Source organism: Myiozetetes cayanensis, unplaced genomic scaffold (assembly GCF_022539395.1).
Source record: "Myiozetetes cayanensis isolate MyiCay16 unplaced genomic scaffold, myiCay2020 scf30, whole genome shotgun sequence".
Lineage (NCBI taxonomy): Eukaryota > Metazoa > Chordata > Aves > Passeriformes > Tyrannidae > Myiozetetes > Myiozetetes cayanensis.
Window position 1 is genome coordinate 841,881 of NW_026087522.1, and position 27,551 is coordinate 869,431.

General features: G+C 48.4%; 1 protein-coding gene across 1 annotated transcript in view; it reads left to right on the plus strand.

Annotated features, from left to right (window-relative positions):
- The window catches only part of LRRTM4 (leucine rich repeat transmembrane neuronal 4), a 136,322-nt gene extending 109,610 nt beyond the window's left edge, over positions 1-26,712 (plus strand). The window contains 2 exon segments of the mRNA XM_050325727.1: positions 26,355-26,444; positions 26,446-26,712. Coding sequence (XP_050181684.1) covers positions 26,355-26,444; positions 26,446-26,577 — 222 coding nt within the window. The 3' untranslated portion in view covers positions 26,578-26,712.
- Positions 26,713-27,551: the final 839 nt, after the last annotated feature.

A 27,551-nucleotide genomic window follows, 5' to 3' on the forward strand; every position in this document is an offset into this window, starting at 1 on the left:
GATTAGCTCTCGTTTAAAAGCAGGACACCAAATTTTATGGATGGATATTGGAACCATAAACTGGGACAAGCCTAAACAGCAGCAAGAGCTTCCTTGGAGAGACAAGATTTAGAGTGGCCAAGTGTCTTGATTGAAACCCTGTGACCTTTCATTATTTTGTGGTGCAGTAATTTGAGCTCAGCCCTGATGACCCTGGACAGTCAAACCTCAACTCCAACCACGGCACGGATTTTTTTTTTGTGAGTCCTGAATTGCTTTGGAGCCCTTCATGACTGAGCTGAAAGGCCTCAAAACCTTTTACTCAGTGAAAATTGGGGTAATCTCACCATTTCACAGGGCCAGAAATGGAAGGGTTGGGAACAGAAACAAATATTCTGAGGGAAGGTAAAACCCAGCAGGGCTCAGCTCCGGGAGCAGGAGGTGGCACAGGCTGGGATGTTGCTGCTCACAGGAGTGATGGGTTTGGTGAGTTCTGAGTCAACTTTTTTCACATCTGGGTGCTGCTGGCACAAGGCCTGGGCACCCAAGGGCCCGAGAAGGTGGGTAAAGATCCACCAAAAAGCTTGGCTTTGGTTCCATTCAGGGGAGGGGAACTTTACTGGCACCAGGAACCTCCAGGAGCTGCTTCACCCTCAGCAGGAGCTCATCAGAGCGAGACCTTCCACTTTCACATCAGCACAGGGGTGCTAACGATGGGCCAGGCTGTGTGATTAGAGCCCCAGAGGGAAAAGAGGGAATGCAGACCTTGGACAAGAAGGTGCTGTAGGAGTTAAGCCGAGGATTTGAGGCGCTGGCTCCGTTCCCAGCTTTGTCACAGTTCCCTGGGTGACCTTGGCCGAGTCACATCATCTTTCTTTACCTGAGTGCTGCCTGTGTGGGAGTAATGATGTCTCTCCCTGGGCACAGAGACGCCTTTCCTGCTGCATTCTGCTGCTCCAGTGGCTGGGATCACAGGTGTTTCTGGAAATCCGGGACGCTGCCGTGTAGATTGTTCTCCCCTCCGCGTGTCTGGAGCGGGCACAGAGCTAAACAAACACAGATCTCATCACACAAAAAGCCTGCTGGATTCCTTCCTCCACGCTGCAAGCCTGGCAGATGTGCTCGCAGCAAGATGCCACCACATTCCACAGCTGAGCGGAGCCCGGGTGCTGGGGAGACAAAAGAAGAAGATTAATTAGGCTGTCAGCACGTGGGATTGGGCTTGGGGGTGGCAGGAACGCTCTGGAGCCCGGGAGGAGCTTGCCCATGGTTTTAATTGTAGAAACTGAGAGGGGAGAGGGGGGAGAGAAGCCTGGTGTGAGGGGCAGGGTGGTGGCCAAGGTGGAATGGAGTGTGTTTGGTGACCCAGGGAAGGATTTGGGGTGATGCTCTGCTGGCTGTGGGTGGTTTGATGACCCAGGGAAGGATTTGGTGATGCTCTGCTGGTTGTGGGTGGTTTGATGACCCAGGGAAGGATTTGGGGTGATGCTCTGCTGGCTGTGGGTGGTTTGGTGACACAGGGAAAGGAAGGATTTGGGGTGATGCTCTGCTGGCTGTGGGTGGTTTGGTGACACAGGGAAGGATTTGGGGTGATGCTCTGCTGGTTATGGGTGGTTTGGTGACACAGGGAAGGATTTGGGGTGATGCTCTGCTGGCTGTGGGTGGTTTGGTGACCCAGGGAAGGGTTTGGTGATGCTCTGCTGGCTGTGGGTGGTTTGGTGACCCAGGGAAGGGTTTGGTGATGCTCTGCTGCCTGAGCAGTGCTCGCTGCAGGCGGTGGGGACACCAAGCACTGTGGTGCTGGACAAACAAATATCATCTCTGCAGATGAACTGGCTCGTTTCTGGAGCTTAATGGTCCCTTGAAAGCTCCAATTTCCTGCCAGCCCAGTGCCATCCCCTCTGGGGAGCCTGTGCAGGGATCTCTGACTGCTCTCCCCTGGGCTGGGCTGTGCCAGCACAGGCAGGTGCAGCAGGAGCAGATGTGCCCCCAGGGAAGGGCAGATGGTGTCTCAGCACCTCTGAGCCCCTGGAGTGCCAGCCCAGCTCATTGTTCAGCTGCTGCTGCTGTGCTTGTGCCCCCTGAGAGCTGGGGCTGCCTGGGCTCTCTGGCCCTGTGGAGTTCCATGGCCCTTCCAGAACTTCTAAGCTTGGCTTCCACTAAACAGCAGCTTTTTTTTTTTTTTTCCTCTATTTTTCCCCAGCCTAAACTTATTTATCTGAAAGCTGAACTTTGCCTGCAGGCAAATGGATTTTTTGGGATCAATTCATGAAAATGAGGCAGTGACTCAGTACCAGGCTGGGATGCAGCTCCCCTGTTCAAACAACAACAGCAGCCACCTGCAGCAGGGGAAAGAGCTGCCAGTGCACACTTGGAGACCTGTTGTATCCTCCTAAAGATGCAGGAGGTGAACGTGGCACTCCAATCCTCTCTCATTGAATTCTGCTCTGTTATTTTCACTTCAGAAATGAGCACCTGCTTTATTTGTTCCTTCCCTTAAAGAGGAGGGAGGGAGGGAGCTGCTTGGGGGAATATTTCAAGCCAGGTAATGTTGCCCCAACTCCCCCAGCTCTGTTTGCAGGTTCTGTTGGAGAAGAAGCTGTTATGGGGGGTGCTGGAGGCAGAGCTGAAGTGTTTCCTCCTGGAAAGATCTGCAAGGGGGGGGATTGTTCTCCCCTTCTCTGCCCAACTAAAGCCAGGCTGAGGGAGAGCAGCACCAGCCACTCTGGCCCTCTCTGTGCAGGAGGAGCACAGGGAGCAGAGCAGGGCAGCCCTTCAGGAGTGGCAGCTCATAATGGAATTCTGGAGTCATGGAATGGTTTGAGTTGGGAGGCACCTTAAAGCCCATCCAGTTCCACCAGGCAGGGACACCTTCCACCATCCCTGGTTGCTCCAAGCCCTGTCCTACCTAGCCTTGGACACTTTGCAGGGATCCAGGGGCAGCCACAGCTCCCCTAGGAATTCCATCCCAACCCCTGGTCAGGTGTGCTGCCCTGATTTAAGGAATTCCACTGGGGGTGTGTCCAGGTGCTCCACACAATCCTTCCTTCTCTCTGCCCCCACAGAGCTGACGCTGCTGCCCTGGAAGGAGGGAAACATTCCATAAATCCTTCAGTCTCCTTGCTGTATAATAATATACAGGAGGGACAGGGTTTGGAGGCTTTTCCCTGCTCTCTGGTGCTCATTTCCAGGCATCCTTGCAGCTGCAGCTGCACTGGGATTGTCCCTCGGGCTGGCAGCTGAAGGCTCAGTGAATTCCAGAGGGGTTTGCAGGTATTCCAGAGCCTCCAGGCAGCCCCTGTGATCCAAATGCCAGGATCCCACAGCCACCAGGAGCCCATAGCCCTTTCAGGAATCCAAAGGAGTTTGGGAAATGGTGCTCATCCTGGACCTCGGGCAGTTTGTCACTACAAGGTGCGATGGGAGCAAGTCTGGGCTCTTTGGCTTGGATAAAGAAAACATGGAACAAAGCTGCAATTACCCAAATCAACCCTCTGTTACAAGGCCAGAAATCACTGCTTGTTAACTGGCAATTAACATCTGCAGAGTGATTTGCATGAGAGTTAGAAATATGTATTCTGTGACCTTTTTTTTTTTTTTTTTCCCAAAGGTGACAAAGCAAACGAACGTGGGAGGGGTCAGGGTTGGTTCTGAGGGACAGGAGGAGGAAACAGTGGCCTCATGTAGCACCAGGGGGGGTTTAGATTGGATGTTAAGGGGGAAAAATCGTGGGAAGGGTTGTGTAAAGCATTGGAAGTGTTCAATAAACTTTGAGGTTTTTAGTGGTGACCACGGGGGTGTTGGGTTTGATCTCAAAGGTCTTTTGCAACATCACCAGTCCTGTGATTGTGATGTTTGATGGTTTGCCTGAGCCACAGCACAGTTTTATCAAAGATATGCCAATTTTCTATCCCAACCCAGCAGCTGGGATCTCTTATCCATCCTCTACCCACTCCAAGCTGGCAGATGCAGCTCAGAGAACACCTTTGCTGTTCACATGGGAGCTTTATTCTTTATTCTTTATTTTATTCTTTATTATCCCCATGAAGAGATTCTCATGAATACTTCAGGAGGCATTTGTAAATAGAACCTTAATTATTTAAACCCATTTTTCCCCTTCCTTTCTTAAGGGCCACCTTTTCATTCCACCCAAGCTGAAATTTATTACAGTGCTTAATAATTTTAATTTCAATCAAGGTTTGTATGTACAAACATCTCTGAATCTTGTACCCATCTGTTTGCCATGGGCTGGTTTGTTGTTTCTATAAACCTGCTCTTTTTTTTTAATAGTAGATGGTCATGTTCTCATTATCAGCTTCATCATTCAGCTCATCTTGGACACAACGTGGAACTGGCTCAGGCTCTGTGGATAATTAGGTTGCCAAGACAGCTGAAATCAGCTGATTGTTTTCATTCAGATGTTTTCCTGAGTATGTCCCTGGTGAGATCCCACTTGGAATGCCATCCAGCCCTGGGGAACAGCACAGGAAGGCCGTGGAGCTGCTGGAGGGAGTCCAGAGGAGGCACCAGGATGATCAGAGGGATGGGGCAGCTCTGCTGGGAGGAAAGGCTGGAGAACTGGGATTGTGGCAGGACCTGAGGAGGCCTGCAAGGAAGATGGAGAGAGGCTTTTTCCAAGGGCTGGAGTGACCTGGCAGCCAAGACCACGCCTGGTGGAGCAGCAGCTGCTGAACAAACACCGCAAACCCCAAACAAAGACAAAGCCTCCACCAAAACCAACAGCTGCTCTGGAGCCAGGCAGGGCTCATTAACTCAGAGCAGGTGCTGCTGCTGCAGGTTTCCATCCCTGGCATCCAACAATCTGCTGCAGGCCCAGCGTCAGGGGAGCCCGGGAGGGCAGAAAGCATCGCTTGGATCCGCGTGTGGTGGTGGCAGTGCTATTTTGGGAGCTGTTACTCGGGGTTTTAGCTGCCTGTGGTTTGTTTTTTTTATTTATTTTTAATTTTCTACACCCAAAATGCCACTCAGCCAGAGGCAAGTGTCCATCCAGTGCTCACAGTTCCGTAGTTAAGCCCAGAAACCCCAATTAATCTGAGGGCTCACCTTACCAGGCGCCCCAGAACCACCACAGCTGACCTGTGGCAGATGTTTGAGTGTCCTACATCCTTCCCCTGGAGCATTTTCCCTGCCTGTTTTACCAAAGTCAGGGTTTTTGAAGGGGTTAAAAAAAAACCCCACCAAAAAAACACCTCTGGAGCTTTTAGAAACTCCACCCCAATGCAAGTTTTCCGAGGGTTCAGCAAGACAAAGGTTCCTTTCCAGCTGTGCTGTAGGCAGGGGAGTTGCCTTTAAACTCCAAACCCCCTGACCCTAAAACCTCCCAGCTGCTTCTGTGCCTCTGGGCACTCAAGATTTAAACTGAACTTTGAGTGCCTAAGGCAGGCCTGACAACCACATCTGAGTTTCGAAGCCACGGAGCCGCTTTTTGAAACATTATCCCAACTTTGTCTCCTAGTAAATAAGTTGTTTTAAAGCTGAAATCCTAAAATCACCGAGGCTTTCAGTGACTGCCTCTGATTTTACTTTTTTTTTTTTTTTTTTTTTTTCCCCCAGCCACAAAGCCAAATTATACAGGGTATATCCCACGTAATTCCTTTTCTGGCCCTATCTTATCTCCAGCTCTTAGCTGATGTGATTGAAAAACTCTGCCATTCCGTGACAGAAATCCCAACAGGGAGTCCTAAAAGCCCTCCCTGCTCTTCAGGAGCAGGTCCAGTCGCTTCGAAACGGTGCTCTCTCTTGAGAAATGTCTTTTTTTAAGACATTCCTTTATTGATTTTTAATTAATTATTTTTATTTAAAGGAAAGGGGAGAAAAAAAACAAACCAAAACAAAACAACAAGTTGGCTTCCCAGAGGTTTAGCAAAGAGACAAACCTCCCCCAACATGTTTATTAAGAATCTTTCGGAGGCAGAATTTCCTTGGGGCTGAGTTGGGTGTAATTTTTTGCTGGCATGACAACTTCAGATTAGAGCTGGCAGGATTTAGAGCTTCATCTCTTTGTATTCACCTCAGTCAATAAGGCAGCAAATTTATTTAGTGTCCTGAGTCAGTTTGCTGTCTGTCTGGTGCATTGTTTCACAGTTAAAAATGGCAATACATCTGTAGATCTATTTTGAAATGAATGACTTTCAATACCCGAGGAGAAGGATGAGAAAACCTGTTTGTGCTGGTGCTGACAGAGAAATGAATTTCTCCACCGACTCGAATTTCAGAGGTTTGATTATTTTTTTTTTATTATTTTATTTTATTTTATATTTTTTTTTCTCCTTAAGAAAGTTTTCTGCTCGTTAAGTTTCCCCAGTTCACCCTGGGAGAAGAAATTGTGAAGAATTACATCTTGTAGATGCCTTTCTTTAGGGTGGCAGTGGCACCAGGCAAACCTTGGTGCCATTGACACCCCAAATGGAAGTGGCACTCGAGGGGAAAGGTTGTTCCCACGAGCAATTCCTGAGGAAAATCTGTCTCTGGGAGGGGAAAGGGAGGGAGAGGATGGGTAGTTAGAAAATGTCCAGGTGGGATAATCTTCCTGCAGGTAAAATTTGAGGGAAATTCTGGCTTCTATCCCCTTTTTCATTGTTTGGTGTGCAGTGGCATCTTGGATTTGTCTGAGACCTGAAATGAGAAAATAACTGGGGTCTGTCCCTTGTTTCCTTTATCCCTGGCAGGTGATTAAATCTCTTGGAGAACCTGTGGCCTGGAATTAGTTTATCCAGGAGCTTTGACCTCCAGCCCCTGCTCGAAGCCCCCAGGGGTGTGGGGAGGGTATGACTTTGCTTAAGTCTTAATTAAAGAGATTTAGACCTTGCAGTATGCATAATATGTATATTATGCATTAATATATTAATGAATATATGAAAGAAGTCCAATTTAGCACATAAACTTAAAAATAAATGGGTTCATTAAGGAAGTGTAATGGGCCATTTAGAGCAGAAAATGGGGGTCATTGAGAGGAGTTTTCAGACCTCTTGGGGGCTCAAGAAGTGAGAATTCCAAGGTGTTATTTGTAGCTCATTGCTGGGATCTCACAGGTAGCCAAGTGGACAAACACAAAGTGCAGCAGGGTTGGGAGCTGCTCAGTGGGACCCAGTTTGCAAAGCTCTGTTTGTGGCTTTTCTGGGTCTTCTGTGAATTCCAGTTTGGCTGCTCCACTTTCCCCCCACCCCCCCAGGAAACCCCAACAGTCGTGTCTGTCAACAACTACTTCTAGAATCTACAAAAGTGGAAAAAAAAATATCCAAAAAAGCTCTGAGGCATCAGTTTACACAAAGAAGGAAACACAGAGCACTTAAATTGTGGCCCTGCTGCCACTCCAGGTGGATGATGTGCCCACAGGGGACTAAGTAAGCAGCCATTTACATGGACTGGAGTGCAAAAACATTCCTGGTCCAGCTGGACAGGGAGAAGGAAACCTGCTTAGTTTCCCTGTTATTAGTTAATTTATTTGTTGTTTCCTCTCTGTGAGATCAAACATCACAGCAGGGTGTATTACCAAACCAAATAAATTCCATTTTATGCAGTGCCTTATGATAACTAATACAGAGTAAAAAAATGAGTTGGAGCAATGATCTCCCACACCTTTGTGTGGGTTTTCTCCCAATCAATTCCTTCCCAAATTCCACTGGGATCTGCAACAAGTTTTTCTTCCCCCTTATTGGATATTCACTTGTTTTCTGAGTTTGCTTCAAGTCCCAGGACAAATTATTGGTAAAAGAAAAGATGTTATTTTGTGCTAAAGCTGTAAAGACTCATTTTTATTTTAGGAGGGAATTCCTCCCTGGGAGGGTGGGGAGGGGCTGGGATGGAATTCCCAGAGAAGCTGTGGCTGCCCCTGGATCCCTGGAAGTGTCCAAGGCCAGGCTGGAGCAACCTGGGCTAGTGGGAAGTTGTCCCTACCCATGGCAGGAGGTGGCACTGGATGGGCTTTAAGGTCCCTTCCCACCCAAACCATTTCAGGTGCTCTACCTGTGAGGAATCATGTGGAGCATCATCCCTTGGGAAGCTAAAGCTGGAAAAACCCAGCTGGAAAAACCCAGCAATTATTCTTTCTGCTCCACTGAAGCTCCTGATTCCCCAAGAAGTTTGAGAGACTTTTTCCTCTGCTTTAAAAAAAAAAAAAAAATAAAAGCAAAATTAATTGGAAATGACAAGAGGAAAATGATCCAGCTGAATGCTTTGATAAGCAATCAAGGCTTAATAGATTAGAAAATATAATTAATTACTTAATTATACTCAAAGTGGTTGTTGTTGGTAGATTGTTCGGTGAAAAGCCATTGTTGGGTGGGAGGAGATGCCCCTTGCATGAATATCAGGATCCAGGAAGCCTTTGCTGCTGGCAGGGACTGTGGTGGGCACAGGGGGTTGTTCCACACGTTTTCCAAAGGCTTCCCAAGCAGGTCCTTCCCCCAGAGGGTGGTTGGCACTGCCCAGGCTCCCCAGGGTTTGGTCACAGCCCCCCAAACCTGCCAGAGCTCCAGGAGGGTTTGGAGGGACAGGGTGGGATTTTGGGGTGTCTGTGCAGGGCCAGGAGCTGGGTGGATGATCCTGGTGGGCCCCTCCCAGCTCAGGATATTCCCTGTTTTTGGGATTCAGGCTTTTCCTGGTGGAACCAGCTGAATGTGATGCCCGGCTCAGTTTGCAGCTCAAGGGGCTTTCCCAGTTTGGTGCCTGCAGAGAAACCTGCAATGTTGGTGTGGATAAACTCCAAACCTGCCCCACTGTCCCCTCTCCCACCCCACTGACTGGAAGGGAAGGAAGAAGTCGTTGAAAAGTGCAATATCCATGAATATCAGCCTTTGGAAAAGCTTCTGATTCATTCTGTTCCACTTGCATTAAGCTCTGCCAATCTCCATCAGCATCTCAAACCTGAAAGCTCTTTCCAGGGTTGTTTGAGGGGCTGCAGTTGCTTTGATTTGAGTTTGGAGCAAACCCTGGCTGGAAGAATTTAGGGAAAAAAACAAAACAAAAAAAAAAGATTGCTCCCAAATTGATCCCAATCCCAAATTCTGGGATTTTCAGGGCTTTGCAAAAGGTGGGTGTCAGGCCATGGGGACACCCAGGTGAAGGTGATGAAGGACAGATGGGTGGTTTGGGGCCAGTGTGGGATTTGGGAACGTCAAAAGGGGCACAGAATAACGGGAAGCAGAATTCAGGAGGGTCAAACTGGCTTTGGAAGGTGTAACTCAGCTCTGCAGATGGGCTCCAACCCCTTCCCCAACCCCTGGGACTGAGGGATGAACAGAACAGCTGAAAAACAGCCCCCAAATTCTGTATTCAGCTGCATAATCCTGTCTGCAGAACTTTGGGGTTGGGGATAAGGGTGCCAAGCACACACCAATCCCTTCATTACCCACCCAAGCTCCTGTCCTGACAGCCAGTCCACGAGGGAACATCCATGGAATTCTGATGGGAAGGCCTGGGATTTAGGATGAGCAACCTTTCCACGGGGCTTTGCATTTAATAAACAATATTAAAGAGCAGCTCTGAGAAAGCAATGCCACGTTTCCATGGCAAAGGACAGAGAAAGGCAGCGGTTGTGGTTGGTAAAAAGAGGCTGTGGAGCAGTGGGGAAGGTGCTGGAGCTCTCTTTTAGCATTTCCTGACAATGCTGGGTTTTTAGAGGCATCATCTTTTCCTGGTGGAAACCTAAGGAGCCAAAATGTGCACCAGGATCATGGAATTATAGAGTGGAAGAGTGGTTTGGGTTGGAAGGGACCTCAAAGCTCATCTCAGTGGTGGAGTCCCCATCCCTGGGGGGATTTACCAGCCCTGGGCATGTGGCACTTGGGGACATGGGTCAGTGGTGGCCTGGGCAGTGCTGGTTGGATCTGATGATCTCAGAGGGATTTTCCAACCTAAATGATTCCATGGTTCCACATGAACTGCTGTATCCAGTCCAAGCTGGAGATGGGTGATGATGTTTGGTGGAAATACCCAGCCAGAATCCTGGATTCTGGGAGAAACTGGAAAACTTTCCCTTCCCCTTCTCCTTTCCCTTCTCCTTCCTCTTCTCCTTCCCTTCCCTTCCACAGCTGGTGGCTCAGTGGGGTTTTAGATCAAACCAATAACAGGAATGTCAATAAATTCCCAGGATTAGATGGAATCACCCCACATTTCCAGGGCCTGTTGTTACACTCCCAGCTCAGGGATGTCTCATGTTTGTAGCAGGCACTGAATAATTAAAAAAAAAAAAAAAAAGGCAGAAAATACAAGATTTTTAATAGGGCCCTTAAAAACTCCACAGAGGTCAGAGGTGCTGCCCGAGGAGATGTTGGAATAGTGAACAGCCCTCTGAAAACAGCTCAGTGGTGATCAGGAAAACAAATAAATGGAGAGAAACAGGAAAGAATCGAGACTAAAACATCATTATTCCTCTCTGCTCCCTCCACCTGAGGGGAGCTCCTGCAGTTCTGGTCACCTCAAAGCAGCTTTAGGAGGATTGGGAAACAAGGGAGGGAGAGGAAGCAACGGGAAGATCAGAGGTATGGAAAGTCTTACACGGCAAGAGGTGGTAAATGAACAACATCCCTGACCTTGGAAGGGAGATGACTGGGGGGAGATGGGATGGAATCCGTAATTTCCCAACAAATATCAGCTGGTTGCAGCTCTATAAAGGAAGGTCTCTGCTGTCATAAACCCTCAGCTCACAGGTCTCTAAAAATCACAATAATCTCACTGTCCCTTTTGGCCATGTCAGCCCCTCAGGGACAGGAGGGAGTTTTCTGGGGGTTTAAACAAAAGATTTATTTAGTCAAAATAAACCAGCACAGCCCAGAATTGCCACGGAATTAGTTTGCCAGACAACAGGATAATGATTCCCTGGCTGTGCTAATTGTATTAACACAGCCCTTGTTCTCTGCCTTGGGTAAACACCACACAAAGGGAGGGCCAGGGAGAGCAGAGCTTTGTTCTCACAGTGGGGCAGGGACGAGGTTTGTCCCTGAATGTGGTTTTTTGGCTCTTGTTCTTGGCCAAACAATTGTTTTTTTACAACTCTGAGTTGGTTCTGGAGCATGGGGTGGGTGGGGGCAGAGCAGCTTCTGTGCTGTCCCCTTCTTCAGGGGGGTTATCCAGGGGATATTCCCACTCAGGAAAAGTGGGAAGGGTGCAGAGTGAAGACCTTGCCTTGCATCTGACTCCCAAAAATTCGCACATCCCAAAGGAAACCTCACTTCTTAACATTTTGTAGTGGTTTGGTTTAAAAAGAGTAGGCTTGGGTTGTGCTGTGGTTTGAGTGTTGGGCTTTTTTTCCTCCAGAATATCTTGGGGAACACGTGGGAAAAAAAAAAGGTTGGAGTGTTAATGTGTGCAGAGCAGGGCAGGGTGGGATTTTGGGATGTCTGTGCAGGGCCAGGAGCTGGATGGATGATGCTGGTGGGCCCCTGCCAGCTCAGGATATTCCGTGAGTGCCTGTCAGCTGAACAATTGTCACCACACCGTGTCACTTGTGGCAGGGAGTGGCAGCAGAGCCCTCAGTGAGGGACATCTGGTGAAGAAAGATGTACTTGATTATATTCCTCTTGTATTGATACCTTGGCAAAAGGGGAAAAAAACAACAAACCAACCCTACAACAAGCTCATCCCCTCATTTGTCAGCCCCAAACCATATGGTGGAGGCTACAATGGAGCCATGGTTGATCACCCTCCCCTCTCATGTGCAGCTGTTTGCTTTCTGATGGATAAATATGTGTTTAAATAACGCAGCCCACCGAACTCTGTCCCTTTTTTGTCTAATGTTCCCTTTGACAACCCAATGTTTCCATTATGCCCAATAAACACCTCCGGAGCCCGACCTGTTCCTGCTTTAAATGCACATTAAGGTGCCTTTCCTTGGCTTCACCTTCCAGAGGCAGCTCTGCAGCTGTTCATTATTTCCAGCACTTTACTACAGGAGACTCGTTGTCAGGAGATAATTTTTTTTTTTATTATTTCCTCCCCCTCTCCTTAGAACTTCATAAAAAAACCAAAAAGCAACATTCTAGTTCCTGACCACAAAGCCCCCAGTGAATGGAGGATTGTGGAGGAGTGCTGGGAGCTTTGATGGCAATTTTGGGCTGTTCTGCTTTCGAGGCTGGCAATGGCCCAGCCTTTTTTTTTTTATTGTTCCATGGGAATAAGGAGAGGCTGAGTCTCCTCCTGGGCAGGTTAACCCTGTCAACCATTGTCCAGCACTGCTATCACTTGTGACACTTGTGGCACCTGGGGGTGTTGTTGTAGCAGGGAGATGAAGGCTCTGAGGCTCCTCCTCGGGGAGTAAATTCCTGCTTGTCATCCCTGCAGGGGCTGCTCCTTCTCCTTGCTCTTGTGGGGCTTTTTATGCCCTTTATTCCAGGGTAATAAGGAGGGAAACCCCAGAATCATTTGAGAAAACGATGGAGAGAGTGAAATCGTGGCTTAAATAGAATCATGGAATCATTAGAGGGTGGAAAAGACCTTTAAGATTTCCATCCCCAGAACACTTGTGGAATCCTGGAGTGGTTTGGATTGGAAGAGACCTTAAAGCCCATCCAGTGGCACCTCCTGCCACCTTCCAGAGGACCAGGTTGCTCCAGCCTGACCTTGAACACATCACAGGAAAGGCCTGTTGATTTGATAAGGGGTGAACCCAGTTATTTGATGGAGGTGAAATGAAAGGCTCTTTGTTGCTGCAGAGACGATTCAATAATTTCAATTTCCGGAATCGGAAGGGCATCTCCAATTTATCTGAATGGCCCTTGACCTGAGACACTGGGACAAGGTTTTAAGGTTTTGAGAGTCCTAAAACCCCCTTTTATACAGGCCCAGAAAGTCTTTGGTCAATGGTCCTCGTGTGATTCTGGGTGGGCCATATCACAAAACAGAGCCCTGTATCTGAGGGTTAAATGAGCATCAGCTCTGCCAGAATTCCTGTAGGAAATCCTTGGATTAGGGAAATACACAAATATTAAATATATGGAAGAATTACTGAGGAGCTTTGCAACATCTCTATCAAATATACTGGGGGAGCAGCAAGGGCTGGTTCTGCTGCTGGGTCCTGACAGCTGGCAATAACAAATAAATATTAAATAATATTAATTAATACATATAATATAAGAACTCATCATAAATAAAATAAAGAAAATAAATAAAATAATAAATAATATTATAACACAATATAAATAATAGAATAAGTAATATTAACTAATACACATTAAATAATAAATAAATAATAAATAGATATTCTTGTGAAGAGGAAACAAGCAGAGTTGCCCGAGGTGGAGACTCTTCATGGGGTGGGTTGTGCAGGTCACACCACCTTGAACCTCCTCTCCTTGGCAAAGGCCATGGGCAAGAGGCAGTGGAGCAGACAGAGCCTGGGAAGGATGTGCCTGCAGGAATGAGTCACCAGGAAAAAAAAAAAACAACCCAGTGACCAGAAAGTCCCTGTAAATATTTCATTAACGTGGCAATGCAGCACTCGCTGTGTCTGAGGGATCCAGCACTAAGCACAGGGGGGATCAGAGGGGGGGATAAATCCTTCTGGATGTTTCTGGAGGGGTCTGATCTGGGCCTTGGCTTGGGACAGGTCTCAGGTGGGATAATCATGGACACCCAGAGCCTGATGTCGGGCTGAGCTTCGACTCCTGGCTCTGTTTCCTTGGCTTTTTGGGAGGAACTGTGATGTGTTGAACCCTTGGGTGTGGGGAAGGAGGTGCTTTTGTGGTAGATTTCGTGATGCACAAAGCTGAGTTATTCCTGATTGCCAGGCACAACACATTCCACCGGTGTGGGGTGATCATTTGGCTTCTGCAATGCCCACTGATCTCATCAACCCATTCTGTTAGTGATGGGGAAACACTATTATGTATAATATTAAAGGATATGTATAATATAAAGGGCTGTGTCGAAACAGCCAGTGCTTTATGCTCTTTTTTTACAGGGCTGGGATCATGGAGATAAATTGCCTTTTTTAGTCCACATTAATCTCCATCCACCTCGTGCTGTCCCTCACCTGCTCCATCCTGCTCTGGGGGCAGATGGGAGATAAGGATGTGTCTCTTAGCCCTGTGCTCTGTGTTTCAGGAAGCCTGGCCAGTCCCCTGGTGAGAATGAAAACATTCTCAGGGATATTTTCACTCTCTTCCCCTTTCCAGAGGCCCTGTGGGCAGCTCACTTGTGATCTGACCCTTCTGCTTGTTTGAGGTTTTCAGAGAAAACCCTGGAAGTGTCTTTGTCCTCAGGAGTGTGCTCTGTGATCCTGAGGGGGGAATCCGAGGGCAGCACAGATCCAGTGTCTTCTCCACAGTCTTTTTTACCTGTTTCCTGCTGCAGTTACTGTGGGATCATTTGTTCAGCCTCCCCCTGTGACCTGGAGTCACGGTGTCACCTTTGTTGTCTTCTTAGCTGGGAGTGGAGAGGGAAGGTCTGAGGTGTCCTCAGGGCGGTGTCAGCCACAGATCAGAGAATCCTGGAATCATGGAATGGTTTGGGTTGGAAGGGACATCAAAGACCACCCAGTTCCAACTCCCACTAGCCCAGATTACGTGCAAGGCTCTGCTTTGAAGGCTTTGCTGGTCTTGGATGGACTGCATGGAAATAGAGGGCTCCTAAAAGCAGGAGCAGGCAAACCCCTTGCTTGGGGGGCTGTGGCATCCCCTTAAACCACCGTGTCAAAGCCAAACCCAGCTGTAAACTGGGAGGTTTGAACTGTCTCAGGACACTGGGGAGCTGAATCACTTCCCTGGCCCCCAAGGGTGTTTGGTTCAGATCAGGATCACACCTTTGACACCTTTGAGTCTCAACATTATCCTCTCTCAGTGTGCTCCAGTCGAGTCCATCCCAGAGCAGGGACTGAATCCTTTGGAGATTCACCTAAACTGGTGAACCCTGAGAGTTCCTGGGGCCAGGCTGGAGCTTGTTTGGTGTGAATCCCTCACAGTGTGTGTGCTGTGGACATTGTGCACCCAACCCCAGCTCCTGTGCTCACTCACAAACACACACACACACACCGTGGCCACATGACGAGGGGAGTCATTTCGGGATAAGAGATCTGTGTTCATGTATTTAGCTCGTGGAAAAATCTGTCCCTCAATCTGTGCATCAGCTCTGAGATCTTTTTTTTTTTTCTTGTTTGCTATTTGCCTTTCTCCCACCCTTCATCTGTCACGCCTGTCTGGAGTGCAAGCTCTGCAGGGCAAGGACTCTCCCTGAGCACACGAGCCTTGGGTACCACCCAGTGCAGCTCCAGCTCTTGTGGAGGCCTCTGGGCACTGCAAATACACAGCAGATTTGGGATTGTGAGAGGTTTATTGGTCTCTTTCTGTTTCTTGTCCCAGTGTGTTTGGCCCTTGTGTGGTTTGGGGTCTGGTCGTGGCATCGCCTGGGTCTTACAGGTGGTGGGGGTTGGTTCCAGGTGGCCCCAGTGGGTGCTGAGCCATCAAAGGGGAGAAATTCCTCCCTGTGAGGGTGGTGAGGCACGGGAACAGGTTGTCCAGAGGCTGCCCCATCCCTGGAAGCGTCCAAGGATAGATTGGATGGGGCTTGGAGCAACCTGGGCTATGGAAGGTGTCCCTGCCCGTGGCAGGGGGTGGCACTGGATGGGCTTTAAGGTCCCTTCCAATTCTATTATTCTCTAATTTGTAACAATCCAAACTGAATTGTGAACTGCATTCACAGTCCTCCCAAAGCAGCTTTAAGGTCCCTTCCAACCCAAACCACCCTGGGATTCTGGGATTCCACAATCCCACACAGAAGGTTGTTAAAGTTCCAGCCCCGTGTCCTACCAAGGTAACGCCACACCGAAAAAATCAAATTACTCCCGTTTGCTGATCCCTTGGGACACACTGGAATTAACCTTTCCCGACCGAGAACAAGCTTAAAAAAATACCAGAGGAGCTGGAAAGCCTTTGCTTTGCTGGCTGGGAGGCTGTCCAAGCACGCTGGCTGAGGTGAGCTGCAGGTATTTCCAACAGCCGCCCCTTTGCTTTCCAAATTCATCTCCCAGAGCGGGTTTTCCTTTCCAGCAGGATTCCCTGAACCCGGTTATTTTCCTTCCCCCCCCACCCCTGCTGATGTGTCGAGCACAGTCCAAGCGGGTAACAACTATTTGTGCTTATCGGCGTTCCTTGTGCCAGCCGAGGGATGAAGGAGATTTGTCCGGCTTTCCTGGGATGCCGGAGCCTGCAGGGCGAGCGGGCTCCGGAGCTCTGCAGCCCTCTCCTGGCTGCATCCGAGAGCGCTCAGAGCTCAGAGCAGCCGCTTCATCGCTGTCCCAGTGTGTCTGAACACGTCGTTTGTTTCGCAGCCAGACAGATTTCCACCTCCCTGTGCCCGCGATTCCAGCTTTGGCTCCCCCATCCCGACACGGAGCGGTCCCAGAGCTGCTCTGTCCTGAGCCAGAGGCTGGAGCAGCACTCTGGGAGCGCTTAGAAATGGGGCAAAATGAGGAAAACTTGCTGATTTCTATCTCCACTGGGAACAGACGGCTTGGAGCATCTTCCCTTTCCTCTCTGTCTTCACCATCTTGACTGTGTTGCTTCTGTGCCAGTTCTCAGAGGGTTCGTGGTTTGCTTTGGAAAGGACCTTGAAGCCCCTATCTCACCCCCTTCCTCCAGCCCAGGTTGCTCCAAGCCCTGTCCAGCCTGGCCTGGAACACTTCCAGGGATCCAGGGGCAGCCACAGCTTCTCTGGGCAGCAGAGCTGTCTCTGGGCTAACCACTAAGCCTTAGTTTCTGATTTTTCAGTGCTTTTCCTGTGCTGTTGCTGCTCTCTCCTCTCGTGTTACACAGTGGTTGTTTTGAGGATTAGCATGTGGTTTGTTTGCTGTTGGTTTGTGTTGGTTTTTTTTCTTTTCTGTCATCCAGATATTTCTTTCTGCTTTAAAAGTGTCCCTAAACTACTGTTGCTCAATAATAGCCACCATTGTTTTGGCTTTCTTGCAGTAATTGAATTGATCTGCTCCGTTTTTGCAGCAGCAAACGTTGCTAAGCCAAGGATATTTCCTAACCCATCTTCCTCCCAATTTTCTCAGGGATTCTGAATATGCCTTTACCAATGATTCCCCTGCATATTGCAACACTTGCCCAGAGGAAGGAAAAAGTCATTTGTTTTCTGGAGAGTATTAAAAAATAATTCTCTCATCGGGAAACGTCCTTGCCTGCAATGCTGGACACTCCTGCATTAATTTTCTGCTCACTTGATCTCTGATGTACAAAAAAAATCCTGCAGAACGTGACTGAAGCACGAAGCCCTGTGTGCTATTGATTTTCCAGCGGTGTCTGAGTCCCTTCCCTGCCTTCCCTGCTCGCCCTGTTTGCCATTTCAGGAGCGTTTGGAGCCCGGGAACGGCGCTGCTGTCACATCCCTGCTTTGCCTGTGGCACAACTGTCACAGCTTTGGCCAAACAGGGACTTGTAGCAATTCATCTTTGAGGGTCTTGAGGCCTTTTAGGAGCTGGAAGTCCTTGTTTTGCCACAGGTGAGTGGGGGATGACGGTGTAGATGCAGCTACCAGGAGTACCCTCATGGTTAGGTGCAGGTGGATGGTTGGGCTGAGCAGCATCACCCCTCAGCACAGGGGGGAGGAATTAGAATTCTCTGTGTGTTCAGTGGGAGCTGGGAGCAGAGCTGAGGGTTTGCTCTCCACCAAACCAGGCTGTCTCCCAGAATCCACGACCTTTCAAGGAGCCCTGAGCTCGGGTCCTCCAACCTGGGCACCAGGCAGTGCCACCCACAGCCTGCCAGTCTCCACAGAACCATGGAATCATGGAACATACTGAGTGGGAAGGGACCCACCAGGATCATCCAGTCCAACCCTCAGCCCTGCCCAGGCCCATCCCCAAGAGTCAGCATCACCCAAGAGCATCACCCAAAAGCATCACCCAAATGCTCCTCGAGTTCTGGCATCTTCATCCTCACCCCTGAGGTTTTTTTCACCTCCCTCCACGTAAAACAGGCATTTCCCTGGGGCTCTGCCCTGCTCCACCTCAGCCCCTGGTGCTGCAGGGTGTTCCTCACGCTGAGTGGGGATGGTGGTTGCATAAACCCTCACCCCACCGTGAGTCACAGCCCGGTACCTTTTGGAATTCGGGTTGTTTGCCGTTCCCAGTGGGCGGCAGCACTAATGGGAGCGATCCATCAGCAGGAGAAGCTCTCCTGCCCCTCCTGCTCCAGCAATTCCTGCTCCAACCAGGGGGTTTGTGCCACCTCAGGCACGAGAAGGAAGAGGGGGACAGTGGGGGTAATGAAACCCTTGTGATTCCTCAGGAACTGAGGCACTCGGGATCGCAGGAGCTCCTCCCGTGCTCTGTTAGGGCACTGAATTTGAAATGATGGCTCCTTGTCATCTTAGAGCTTGTTGGGGATGCAGGGGCTGGAGACTTGATTTTTTCGCTGAAGATAATTTTTATTTGATTTTATGTAAAAATGGGTTTTTATTGAATATTAAATATTCGATATTAAATGGAATTAGGGCCAATTAAAATGTGGCTCTAAGCTTTTTTCCAGTCCAAATGGGTTGAGACTGATCTGACTCCAGCCAAAACCTTTTGGGTATTCTACAAGTAGCTAAAATAGAAAGAAAAAAATTTCCATTTCTTTTATCCCTTTCTTCTCACAGTGGTGTGGGTTTAATCACCACTCATCATGTTGCATTGTTTGTACCTTCTCATGTCTTTGGGACAAAATATTGTGCAGTTTGAGTCACGTTTCTCCCACTTTAGGAAAGGCAGTTTCGTTCTCCTGATGTCCAAAATCAATGTAACAGCTCTGACTTGTATTTAAAAATCTCTGAGGAGGCCATCCATTTCGGGAGAGCTCTTTAGCAGCCTGTAAATTCTTGGGGATGTAATGAAATTCCTGGGGAAAACAGAGCTGGAAGTGTCTAAAGGAAAGCTGAGCTGCCTTAAAAGCCACGACACTTTTGAAGGTCTGTGGATTCAGGAACCCTGAGTGTGAAGAGGAGGCTCCCAAAGGGATTCTTTACATCTGGATGGGGAACTCTTCCAGCTGCACCTCCTTTGAAGGACTGATCTTCTGTCCCTAAGCAATGGAAAAGGTTTTTTTTTGAACCACCATCCCTCTTGAGTTCTCTAGGAACTGCTCCTGATAGCACTGAGAGCAATATTAATGCCTTTCCAATTAGAATATCCTGATAATTTGTTTGTTTTGTTGGCCCTCCACGGTGGGAAATCAAAGGTTCCTGTGACTCTCCCTGGAAGTTTCTCATCAGTGGGGCTTTTTGTCAGGAGCCAGACACGCCATAAAAAAACCACACCAAGCAATTTAAAAGAAATATTTTGCCCAAGGAACAATAACAAAGCTTAGAAGACCTTTTTTTTTTCTTCTTCTTCATTCTGGGAGTTTCCTTTAGGGAAACCTTTTCATTTCCTGATTGAAAGATCAAATCTGCCCATAGAGGGAGCAGTGGGGTGTAGATGATTTTTCTCCTGATCTCTAGAAAAAGGCAGCTAAAGAGTCTGGGGAGAGGTTCTGCTTTAAAGGGAAAGGCATCTGTGTGATGGGATAGAAGGATTAGGAAGTTATCTGTGGGAAGGGAAGGAAGGGGAGCTGAAAATCCACTTCCCAGCAGAACTGACAGGAGGACGTGACACAGGGGTTTAAAACATGGGATGCACTCAGCAGGGATGACCAAAAAAATCAGCCAAGCCTCTCCTTGGTGCACCCTGGCTTGAAAGTTGGGCAATATTTCCATCCCAAATCAGGAATTAATAGTGGTATTTTAATTTGGTTTGTACTAAATTGATCCACTTTGTAAGGTATTATACAGCCCCTAAATGGCTTATTAACGTGACATCTGATTTCTTAGGTTAATATACTTCTAATCATATCTAATACAATGATGTTTGTTTAATTCCTGTAGTTATTAATTCTCAGCCATGTCTTCATGAACTCTAACTAGATCTTTAATAGGACATGGAGAAGTAACTGGTGGCCTCCCCATGTCTCCTGTCTGATGTTTCTCTCCATTTTTCATACTAAATCCTCTCTTCTGACAGTCTGTGTCAGTTTGGGGATCCCATTTCCCCAGCCAGACATACAATTGAATAAGATCAAGGGTCCATTTGTCAGTCATTAGTGGGATTTAGGCTCCAAATTTCCACTGACACCACCTTTTTTTTTTTTTTTTCACCAGGACATGATCTGAGACCTGCCAACCACAACCTTTTATCTCCAGGTTCCATTTTCCTAAGGGAGAAGTTTCCATTCCATAAATTGAAAAAGCCTTTCTGTGCCCAACCCTTCAAAATATTTCAGCCTTGGTTCTAAAGGCCTTGGTTTAATCCTCAGACTTCCAGGATCCAAGTCTAAATCATAGGATCATGGAATGGTTTGGGTCGGGCACATGTTCAAATTTGTATTTGTGTGTGCAAGGAACTGGCACATCCCTGTGGGGCACCAACCTTTGGTGGATGTTCAGCAGGTTTCCCTTGATTTCTTGGAGGAAAATGGTGGATTGTTGGAGTATCTTGCTGATTTTGGGGCAGGGGGCTCAGCACCACGTGGGGGTGGGACTTTCAGTACAGACTGAGGCTGCCACCTCCTCTCTCATCTGCCAGGGGCAGCTGCACAGCCCTTTAATCTGCTTTGGGAGGAAATAAGGCAGGGGAGATTCCTGTCTGCAGTGGGGAGGAAATGGAATGTGAAATGGTGGGAGATTGCTGGTGGGAATTGTACCTACAGCTCAAACCCTCCAAAAGGCTCCCACTCAACCCTCTGTGCCCAGCAGAGGCACACGGACCCCAGGCAAAGCTGCCCGAGGGATCTGAGACCTCTCAGAAAAGCCTGGACTCGTTAGAGACCTCAAAGACCACCTAAACCTCAAGCTGACAGTTCTCCTGAGCCGCTCAGATGTCACACACACACTCTCAGTGACGTTTGTGCTCATGATCCCTCATCATCCTCCCCCCCCAACCGAGCCCCCGACACCGAATCGGTTTAATAACCGAGGTTTGGATGTTTCTGTCAGTAGGGGAATTACCTGAGGAAGCATGGACTGCAGAACAAAAGGGCTGCTTCAAAAAGCAGCCAGGCACTGCTGTGTTTGCTCCAGCTGGAAGCAGAAAACACAGACCCTTTTTTGTGTTTCAGCACCAACCTCGGCGCCCGTGTTTGTCCCTCGGAACGGCTTTGATGGCAAAGCGTGGGCCGGGGCATTTTTTTCCTGGATAGGGATGTTTCTCTGAGCTGGCTCCAAAGGGATGTTCCAGGGCCGTTGACTGTGATTTTTTTCAGCAGCGTGAAATCACTGGAATTGTTTATACCAGCTCTCTGTGCCTAATGTGCCTGATCAATGTGTCTCTAAGGTGAGCCCGCGTGCTCCGATGATCACAACGCCACCACTAGTACATCTTGCTTATTTTTACTCTAAATTATGATGGGCCCGAAAATGAACTCTGAATTTGATTTATCAACAGCCATGATGCTAATTCACCAATGAAGTCATGGTGCTCTGAGGCTCAATATTAGCACTAATGAGAAAACATAGCTGCCATATTTTTTAAGCGCCGAGTTTCCACCGCATATGGACAAGTTCTAAAGTCGCGTGTAATTTAATCGTGTAATCATTAACCAGGCAAGCATTCCCACATAAATCAGCTTACCTGGATTCCAGGCTACCAGCAAACGTGAAACCAGATGATGTTCAACTCCCTGAGAATATTTGTGCTTTGGGTTTTTGGGGTTTTTTTTATTTCTTAAAAGGGCAGGGCTGGTCGTGATGTCATGGGGATGAACGGAGCAGGTCTTTGAAGACAGAAGGCCCAGGATTGAAGGTGTCTGAGCTGCAGTGTCTAAACAGGGCCTGGGTACAGCCAAGGTGCCCAGACTGAGACATCTGAGACAGTCTGGGGCTCAGAAGGGCAGCACTTCCCCTGCCAAGCTCTGGGTTTCAGGGTCTTGCCAAGGCAGTTACTCGTCTGGGAATCCTGTGACAGTTTGTGCCCTTGTGCCATCCTCCTTTCAGGGGAAAAATTAAACTGCACTCCATCCCACTTCCCCCAGAAACTGCTGGGATTTCAGTCCTTCCACAGATCTGTCTCCTGTTGGGAATTCTGGCAGGGAGTCACCTGGACATCCAGGGCTGTTCATGTGGCTCAGGAAAGCATCTCCTTCTCTGCAGGATGGTGAGTGGTGGGAGATCTTTCTTCAAAATGGAGCCTAAAGAACAAACCTGTCGTATTTCCATCCTGAAGTGGGTCTGTTCTGAGCCCCTGGGCTTCCAAAGGGTGATTTCAGAGTTGATCAGGAAATCATTTCAGCCTGGGACGGACAGTGGTCGGGTCTGGCTGAACTGCAAGTGATTCTGAGGGACACAGAGCCTTAATCTCTGACCCTCAACAATTCTCCCTGCACGAGGCTGTTGCTGTGAGCACAAAGTTTGGTTTTCTAGTTTTCTAGTTCCAGAATAAGGATTTTTACTGATGTTTGGGTAAAAAAAAATCATCTATATTTTAATGGCTGCGCTCAGGAGAAGTAGAAGAGTCCAGGCTGAATTCTTATGACTGATTTTTTTTTTTTTAATAGAACTTTCTTGTGTAATAATCGTGGCTAATTTACTTCCCAGCATTTTTGATGTAAGTAAAACTGTTGATAAAAATTCAGTGCAGTGTAAAAGAAATTTAAAAAGCCTCTGAATTGCAGCGTGGATCCGTGGATTTGCATGTTGGGGTGACTGAGGGTTGATCTGAACATCGCTGGGGACTCTCAGAGGGAAAGTGGACGGGGAATGCTGAGAAATAACTTCACAACCCAGGCCAGAATCTCGCTGTATTTTGGGTGACTCCAGTTACTCCAGCCTGGTTTGGTGAGGGGTAGTTGTGCTCCAGCAAAGCTGCTGAGCTGGGAACCTCTCCAGTGTCACTTGGACTGCGGGAAGGGAGGATTTGCATTCCTAAATTTCCTCCGTTAAATCTTTTGTCTTCCTCCAGTAGCTGGGGATTTGTGTAAATGGGGCCTGTGACAGGAGCTCTGGCTGAAGTGTGTGGCTGTTGAGGTGCAGAGTTTGTTCCACGTGGGAGTGAGGATGTGGGGAGGTTGTGGGCTCCAGGAGTCAACAGGGGATGACTAATCCCAACCTCACAGGGCAGGAAGGGCTTTGTGCAACAACTCGACTTCTTCAGAGCAGGGTTGAATTTAGAGATTAAAATAGAAGAATTAAGTGGAATTTTTTCAGAAAATGCTGTGAAGGAAAACATCTGCTGTGAAACCTTTTGGCATTCCAGGAGTTTCCCAGAGAAGCTGTGGCTGCCCCTGGATCCCTGGAAGTGTCCAAGGCCAGCTTGGAGCAATCTGGGCTGGTGGAAGGTGTCCCTGCCCGTGGCAGGGGGTGGCACTGGATGATTTTAAGGTCCTTTCCAACCCAAACCATTCCAGGATTGTGTGATTCCATGTCCCACCCTGAGCATGGAGTGTAGCTGTGAGTGAGCCCAGGGAGCCAAGAGCTGAGTCAGATGTTGTGACAGATCCTCCAGAGGAAAGAGTTTGTTTTGCATATGTTGTGTTTCCATATGATCAACTCATCTTCACTTACAGCTGAACTCCTTCCAGGACTGAATTTAAGGAGTTTGGTGGTTGGTGGCAGCAGATTGGGAGGGGGGGGACAGTGCAGGACCCCGTGCAGAGGATCCTGTTCTGCCCCTGCCTCTGCCTTCCCTTTGCTGGCAGGTGAATCCTCAGCCTCACTCCCGTTTTTTGGCCCATGAAAGATTTGCCCTCCATGGAAAAGGACTGAGATAAAGAGTCCCAGACTGGTTGAGGTTGGAAAAGGCCTCTGAGATGATCAAGTCCAACCATAACTCAGCACCACCCCCATGGTCACCACTGAACCACGTCCTCAAGCGCCACATCCACACATCTGATAAAATCCCCTCAGGAGTGGTGACTCCACCACTTGAGGCCACGATCCCAGAGACTGGATTTATTTAATGACCTCTTTGGATATTTCCTTGTATTATTTGTATTTTTTTGGGGGGTCTCTTGGAGGCCACAGCAGCTGAAAGGCCCCAGCTCAGGTCACAGCTGTGTTGGTTTAGTCCCAGCACAAACAGCCCTCACCTCAGAGATCTCCAAGGATGAGCAGGGGGCAGGACTGAAGCTTTCTCATTTTCCACCTCATAAAATGACTCGGCCAAGGTCACAGCTGAGTTTGTCAGGCATTGGTTCCATAGCAAGAGCGAAACAAAAGGGAAGTTACTTCAGAACCTGGAACTAAAATACTTATAAACTTAATTCTCGACAGCTTGGAGGGTTTTAAATAGGTTTTGTTGGTCTCTGAATCAGCAAAAATGCCACAGTAGGAGCTGTGTAAATGAAAACAAGGGAGAGAGTGTATAAAATCACCGAAAAAGGTCCGAGAAGGGACGTGTTTATCCACTGTTTAGGGATGTTTTGGAGATGCTGGCCCCTCTGACTCCTGTTTGGGGTTTGCAGACAGGCCTCAGGTGGTTAATGAACTGTGTGTTATTGCTGCAGAGCAGGGACCTCCATCTCCACAACACAAACAGTCCTTGGCTTTTATGGAACCATAAAGAGCTGCCTTAAAAGCTGAGGACAAACTCCGGCCCTGAGAGGAATTGGCACAGAAATTGCTGCATCCAAGGGGAGATTCAGGGGTCTCGTCCCATCAAATCCTCCCCAGCAGCTTCTCTCCTGCATCTCACCATTCAGCTGCCCTGCAAAACGAGGTTTTCAGCTGAATTCCAGCCCGGGGAAGAATTTTTGGGATCTGTCCAGGGTTCTGCAGGGCTCAGACTGCTGAGGGGATCCACGTGCAGGAGGAACTGCGACCCTGCAGAACTTCACAGGTGCTTCTCAATCCCTCCTCTTTTTCCCTGCCCCTTTGAGTGAAGTGCTCCACGCAATGAAAAATTTCGTGAGGAATTAGCTCTCTAGTCTTCACTTAAAGTTCAGCCTGGAAAATGAAAAGGCATTTGCTCCAAGATTGGATTATGTGTAGGATTTCTCCAGCTATAATGAGCTCAGGTTTTGTGGCAGCGTTAGAATAAACTCTCCTGCAGTGTGTGTGTGTGTGTTTTTTTTCCCTAAGAGCATATTTCTTTCTACTTGATCAGCTCATCTCTTGCAGATGATAAAATTATCTGCAAAGATCTGTATCTGATGTTGCGCCATAAATCACATTTAGTCGCAGGATTAACATTTGCAAGCGTGGAATATTTATGGAAAAAAAGAAAGAAGGTGTTGGGGGGGGGAGGGGGGGCTGGCAGTTCCTGAGGATTTACATAAAGGAGAGATGGGATTCAGGATAGATCTGGCAGTGGTTTGAAGTAGATTTGTACAAGGTGTGGGTCTGCTCTGCTCTGGCAGCATCAGTTGAGCTGCTTTGATAGTGTTTATCTTGGTGAGGTTGGAAGATAAAGAAGCCGGGAAATGATGACCTTGGGCAAGCAGCTTTGTCAGGGAAGGAATAAAGAGAGTTCCAGCCGTGCAGAAAGCCGGGTTTGCCAGTCCTTTGACACGCTCAGGCTGCTCTGAGCTCCCTGGAAATGCTCTGTCTCCTTCCAGGCGCTGGAAGAAGGGCCAGTTTTTGGAAGCTGCTGGGAACACAAATGTTTGGTGGGCTGTCCAAAAGAGGCAGCATTCAGCCCCCAGGAGCACCTTGAACATCTGCCCACAAACAGGCACTGGAAGGGAGAGCAGCCCCCTCTGATCCAGGGCCAGCACTGCCAGCTGTGGGGTCCATCCCCACGTGGGGACCCAGAGCACAGATCAGGGAATCCATGGAATGGTTTGGGTCGGAAAGAACCCTAAAGCTGAGCTCATTCCACCCCCTGCCACGGGCAGGGACACCTTCCACTGGCTCAGGTTGCTCCAACCTGGCCTTGGACATTTCCAGGGATCCAGGGGCAGCCACAGCTTCACCACCTTCCCAGGGAAAAATTTCTTCCCAATATCCCATCTAACCCTGCTCTCTGGCAGTGAAAAACCATTCCCCCTTGTCTTGTCCCTCCATCCCTTGTCCCCAGTCCCTCTCCAGCTCTTGGAGCCCCTTCAGGCTCTGGAAGGGGCTCCAAGGTGTCCGTGGATCCCTCTCTTCTCCAGGCTGAACACTCCCAGCTCTCCCAGCCTGGCAGTGCAACCATCCCTGTTCCAGAGTGCTCTGCACGTGCTGCAGGGACCTGCACTTTTCACCTTTTCAACTTGCCTTTCCTCACCTTTTTAACACACCCAACATCACCGGGAGGGCTGTGCCAGTGAAAGTGTGGGGGACACACACACACAGAGAAGGATGGTTTAACTTTGTTATTTATTTCTGTCCCTCCTGGGAGGCCTCAGGGGTTTATCTGGGGTGGGAGGGATGGTGATAAATGGACCTGGAACACTCCTAACACATCTCCCTCGTGTGCTCTGCTTTCCCCACAGGTCCCTCACCACATGAAGACTCTACCCTACTACAGCTACGACCAGCCTGTCATCGGGTACTGCCAGGCCCACAAGCCCCTCCACGTCAACAAAGGGCTACGACGGCGTGTCCCGGGAGCCGGCGGAGCCCTCCGGGCTGGAACTGAGCCGCGAGCACGGATTCATCGCCACCATCGCCCGCTCGGCCGCCCCAGCCATTTACATCGAGAGAATACCAAACTAACACCCCCCAGCCTGGACACCTCCGAGGAGGGGGGACCTTCCAGTTGTGTGTGGGGGGGTGGACAAGCCAGGCAAGGCGCTCCAACCCACCATTCCAGCTCCAAACCTTCCTTCCCAGCGCCTTTCCAGGGGGAAAAGGGAGGAGGAGAGAGCGCAGACCCCGCCGGATTCCCGCGCCGAGAACTTCAGGATGTGTGGGGTGTGGGTTTTTCCCCCCCTTATTTTTGTTTTCTTTCTTTCATTTTTTTTTTTGTTTTTTTGCTTTAAAACTTTCCAACGGATTTCCTCGGTGTAAATATTAAAGTTAAAAAACAAAACAAAACAAAACAGAAGAAAACAAAAAACCCAACAAAAACACACACAGAGAGAGAGAGATGGTCGGGTTCTTATTACAAAAAAAAAAAAAAAAAAAAGGAGGACAAAAAAAAAGCGAAAACAAAACCAGATTTCACTCTAGGGACGTGAAAGAGATGGATTAAGAGTTTTGTTTGTATATTTGATTTTTCTACATTGCACGGTTCCAGGGAAGGAGAACCACAGGTGACAATAAAAAGGGGGTGGGGAGGGCAAGGCTCGGGGAGGGGCGGGTTCAACCATGTTTCCTTCTGAAGTGTTTATTACAAAGATTGGTTTAAATATTTTTTGTTCTTTTTAAACAGATGAAAGAGAACTATATATTTTCTTTTCATTTTTTTTCTTTTTTTCTTTTTTTTTTTGATTTGGTTGGTTTGTGGGTGTTTGTTTTGGGGTTTGGTTTTTTTGGGGGTTTTTTTTGGTTTTTTTTTTTAGCTGTCAAGAGTTAATCTTTCAAACTTGAGACATGGGCATTAAAAGCTTATGTTGAACCAAAAGGACCTTGGCAATTGATGCAGCAGAAACCAAGAAATGTGGGTGCATGTACATTTCAGACACCGGCTGTACACTAGGGAGGGGCTTTGGATTATTCCTATCTTCAGTGTGCTTCATTGTTGACAC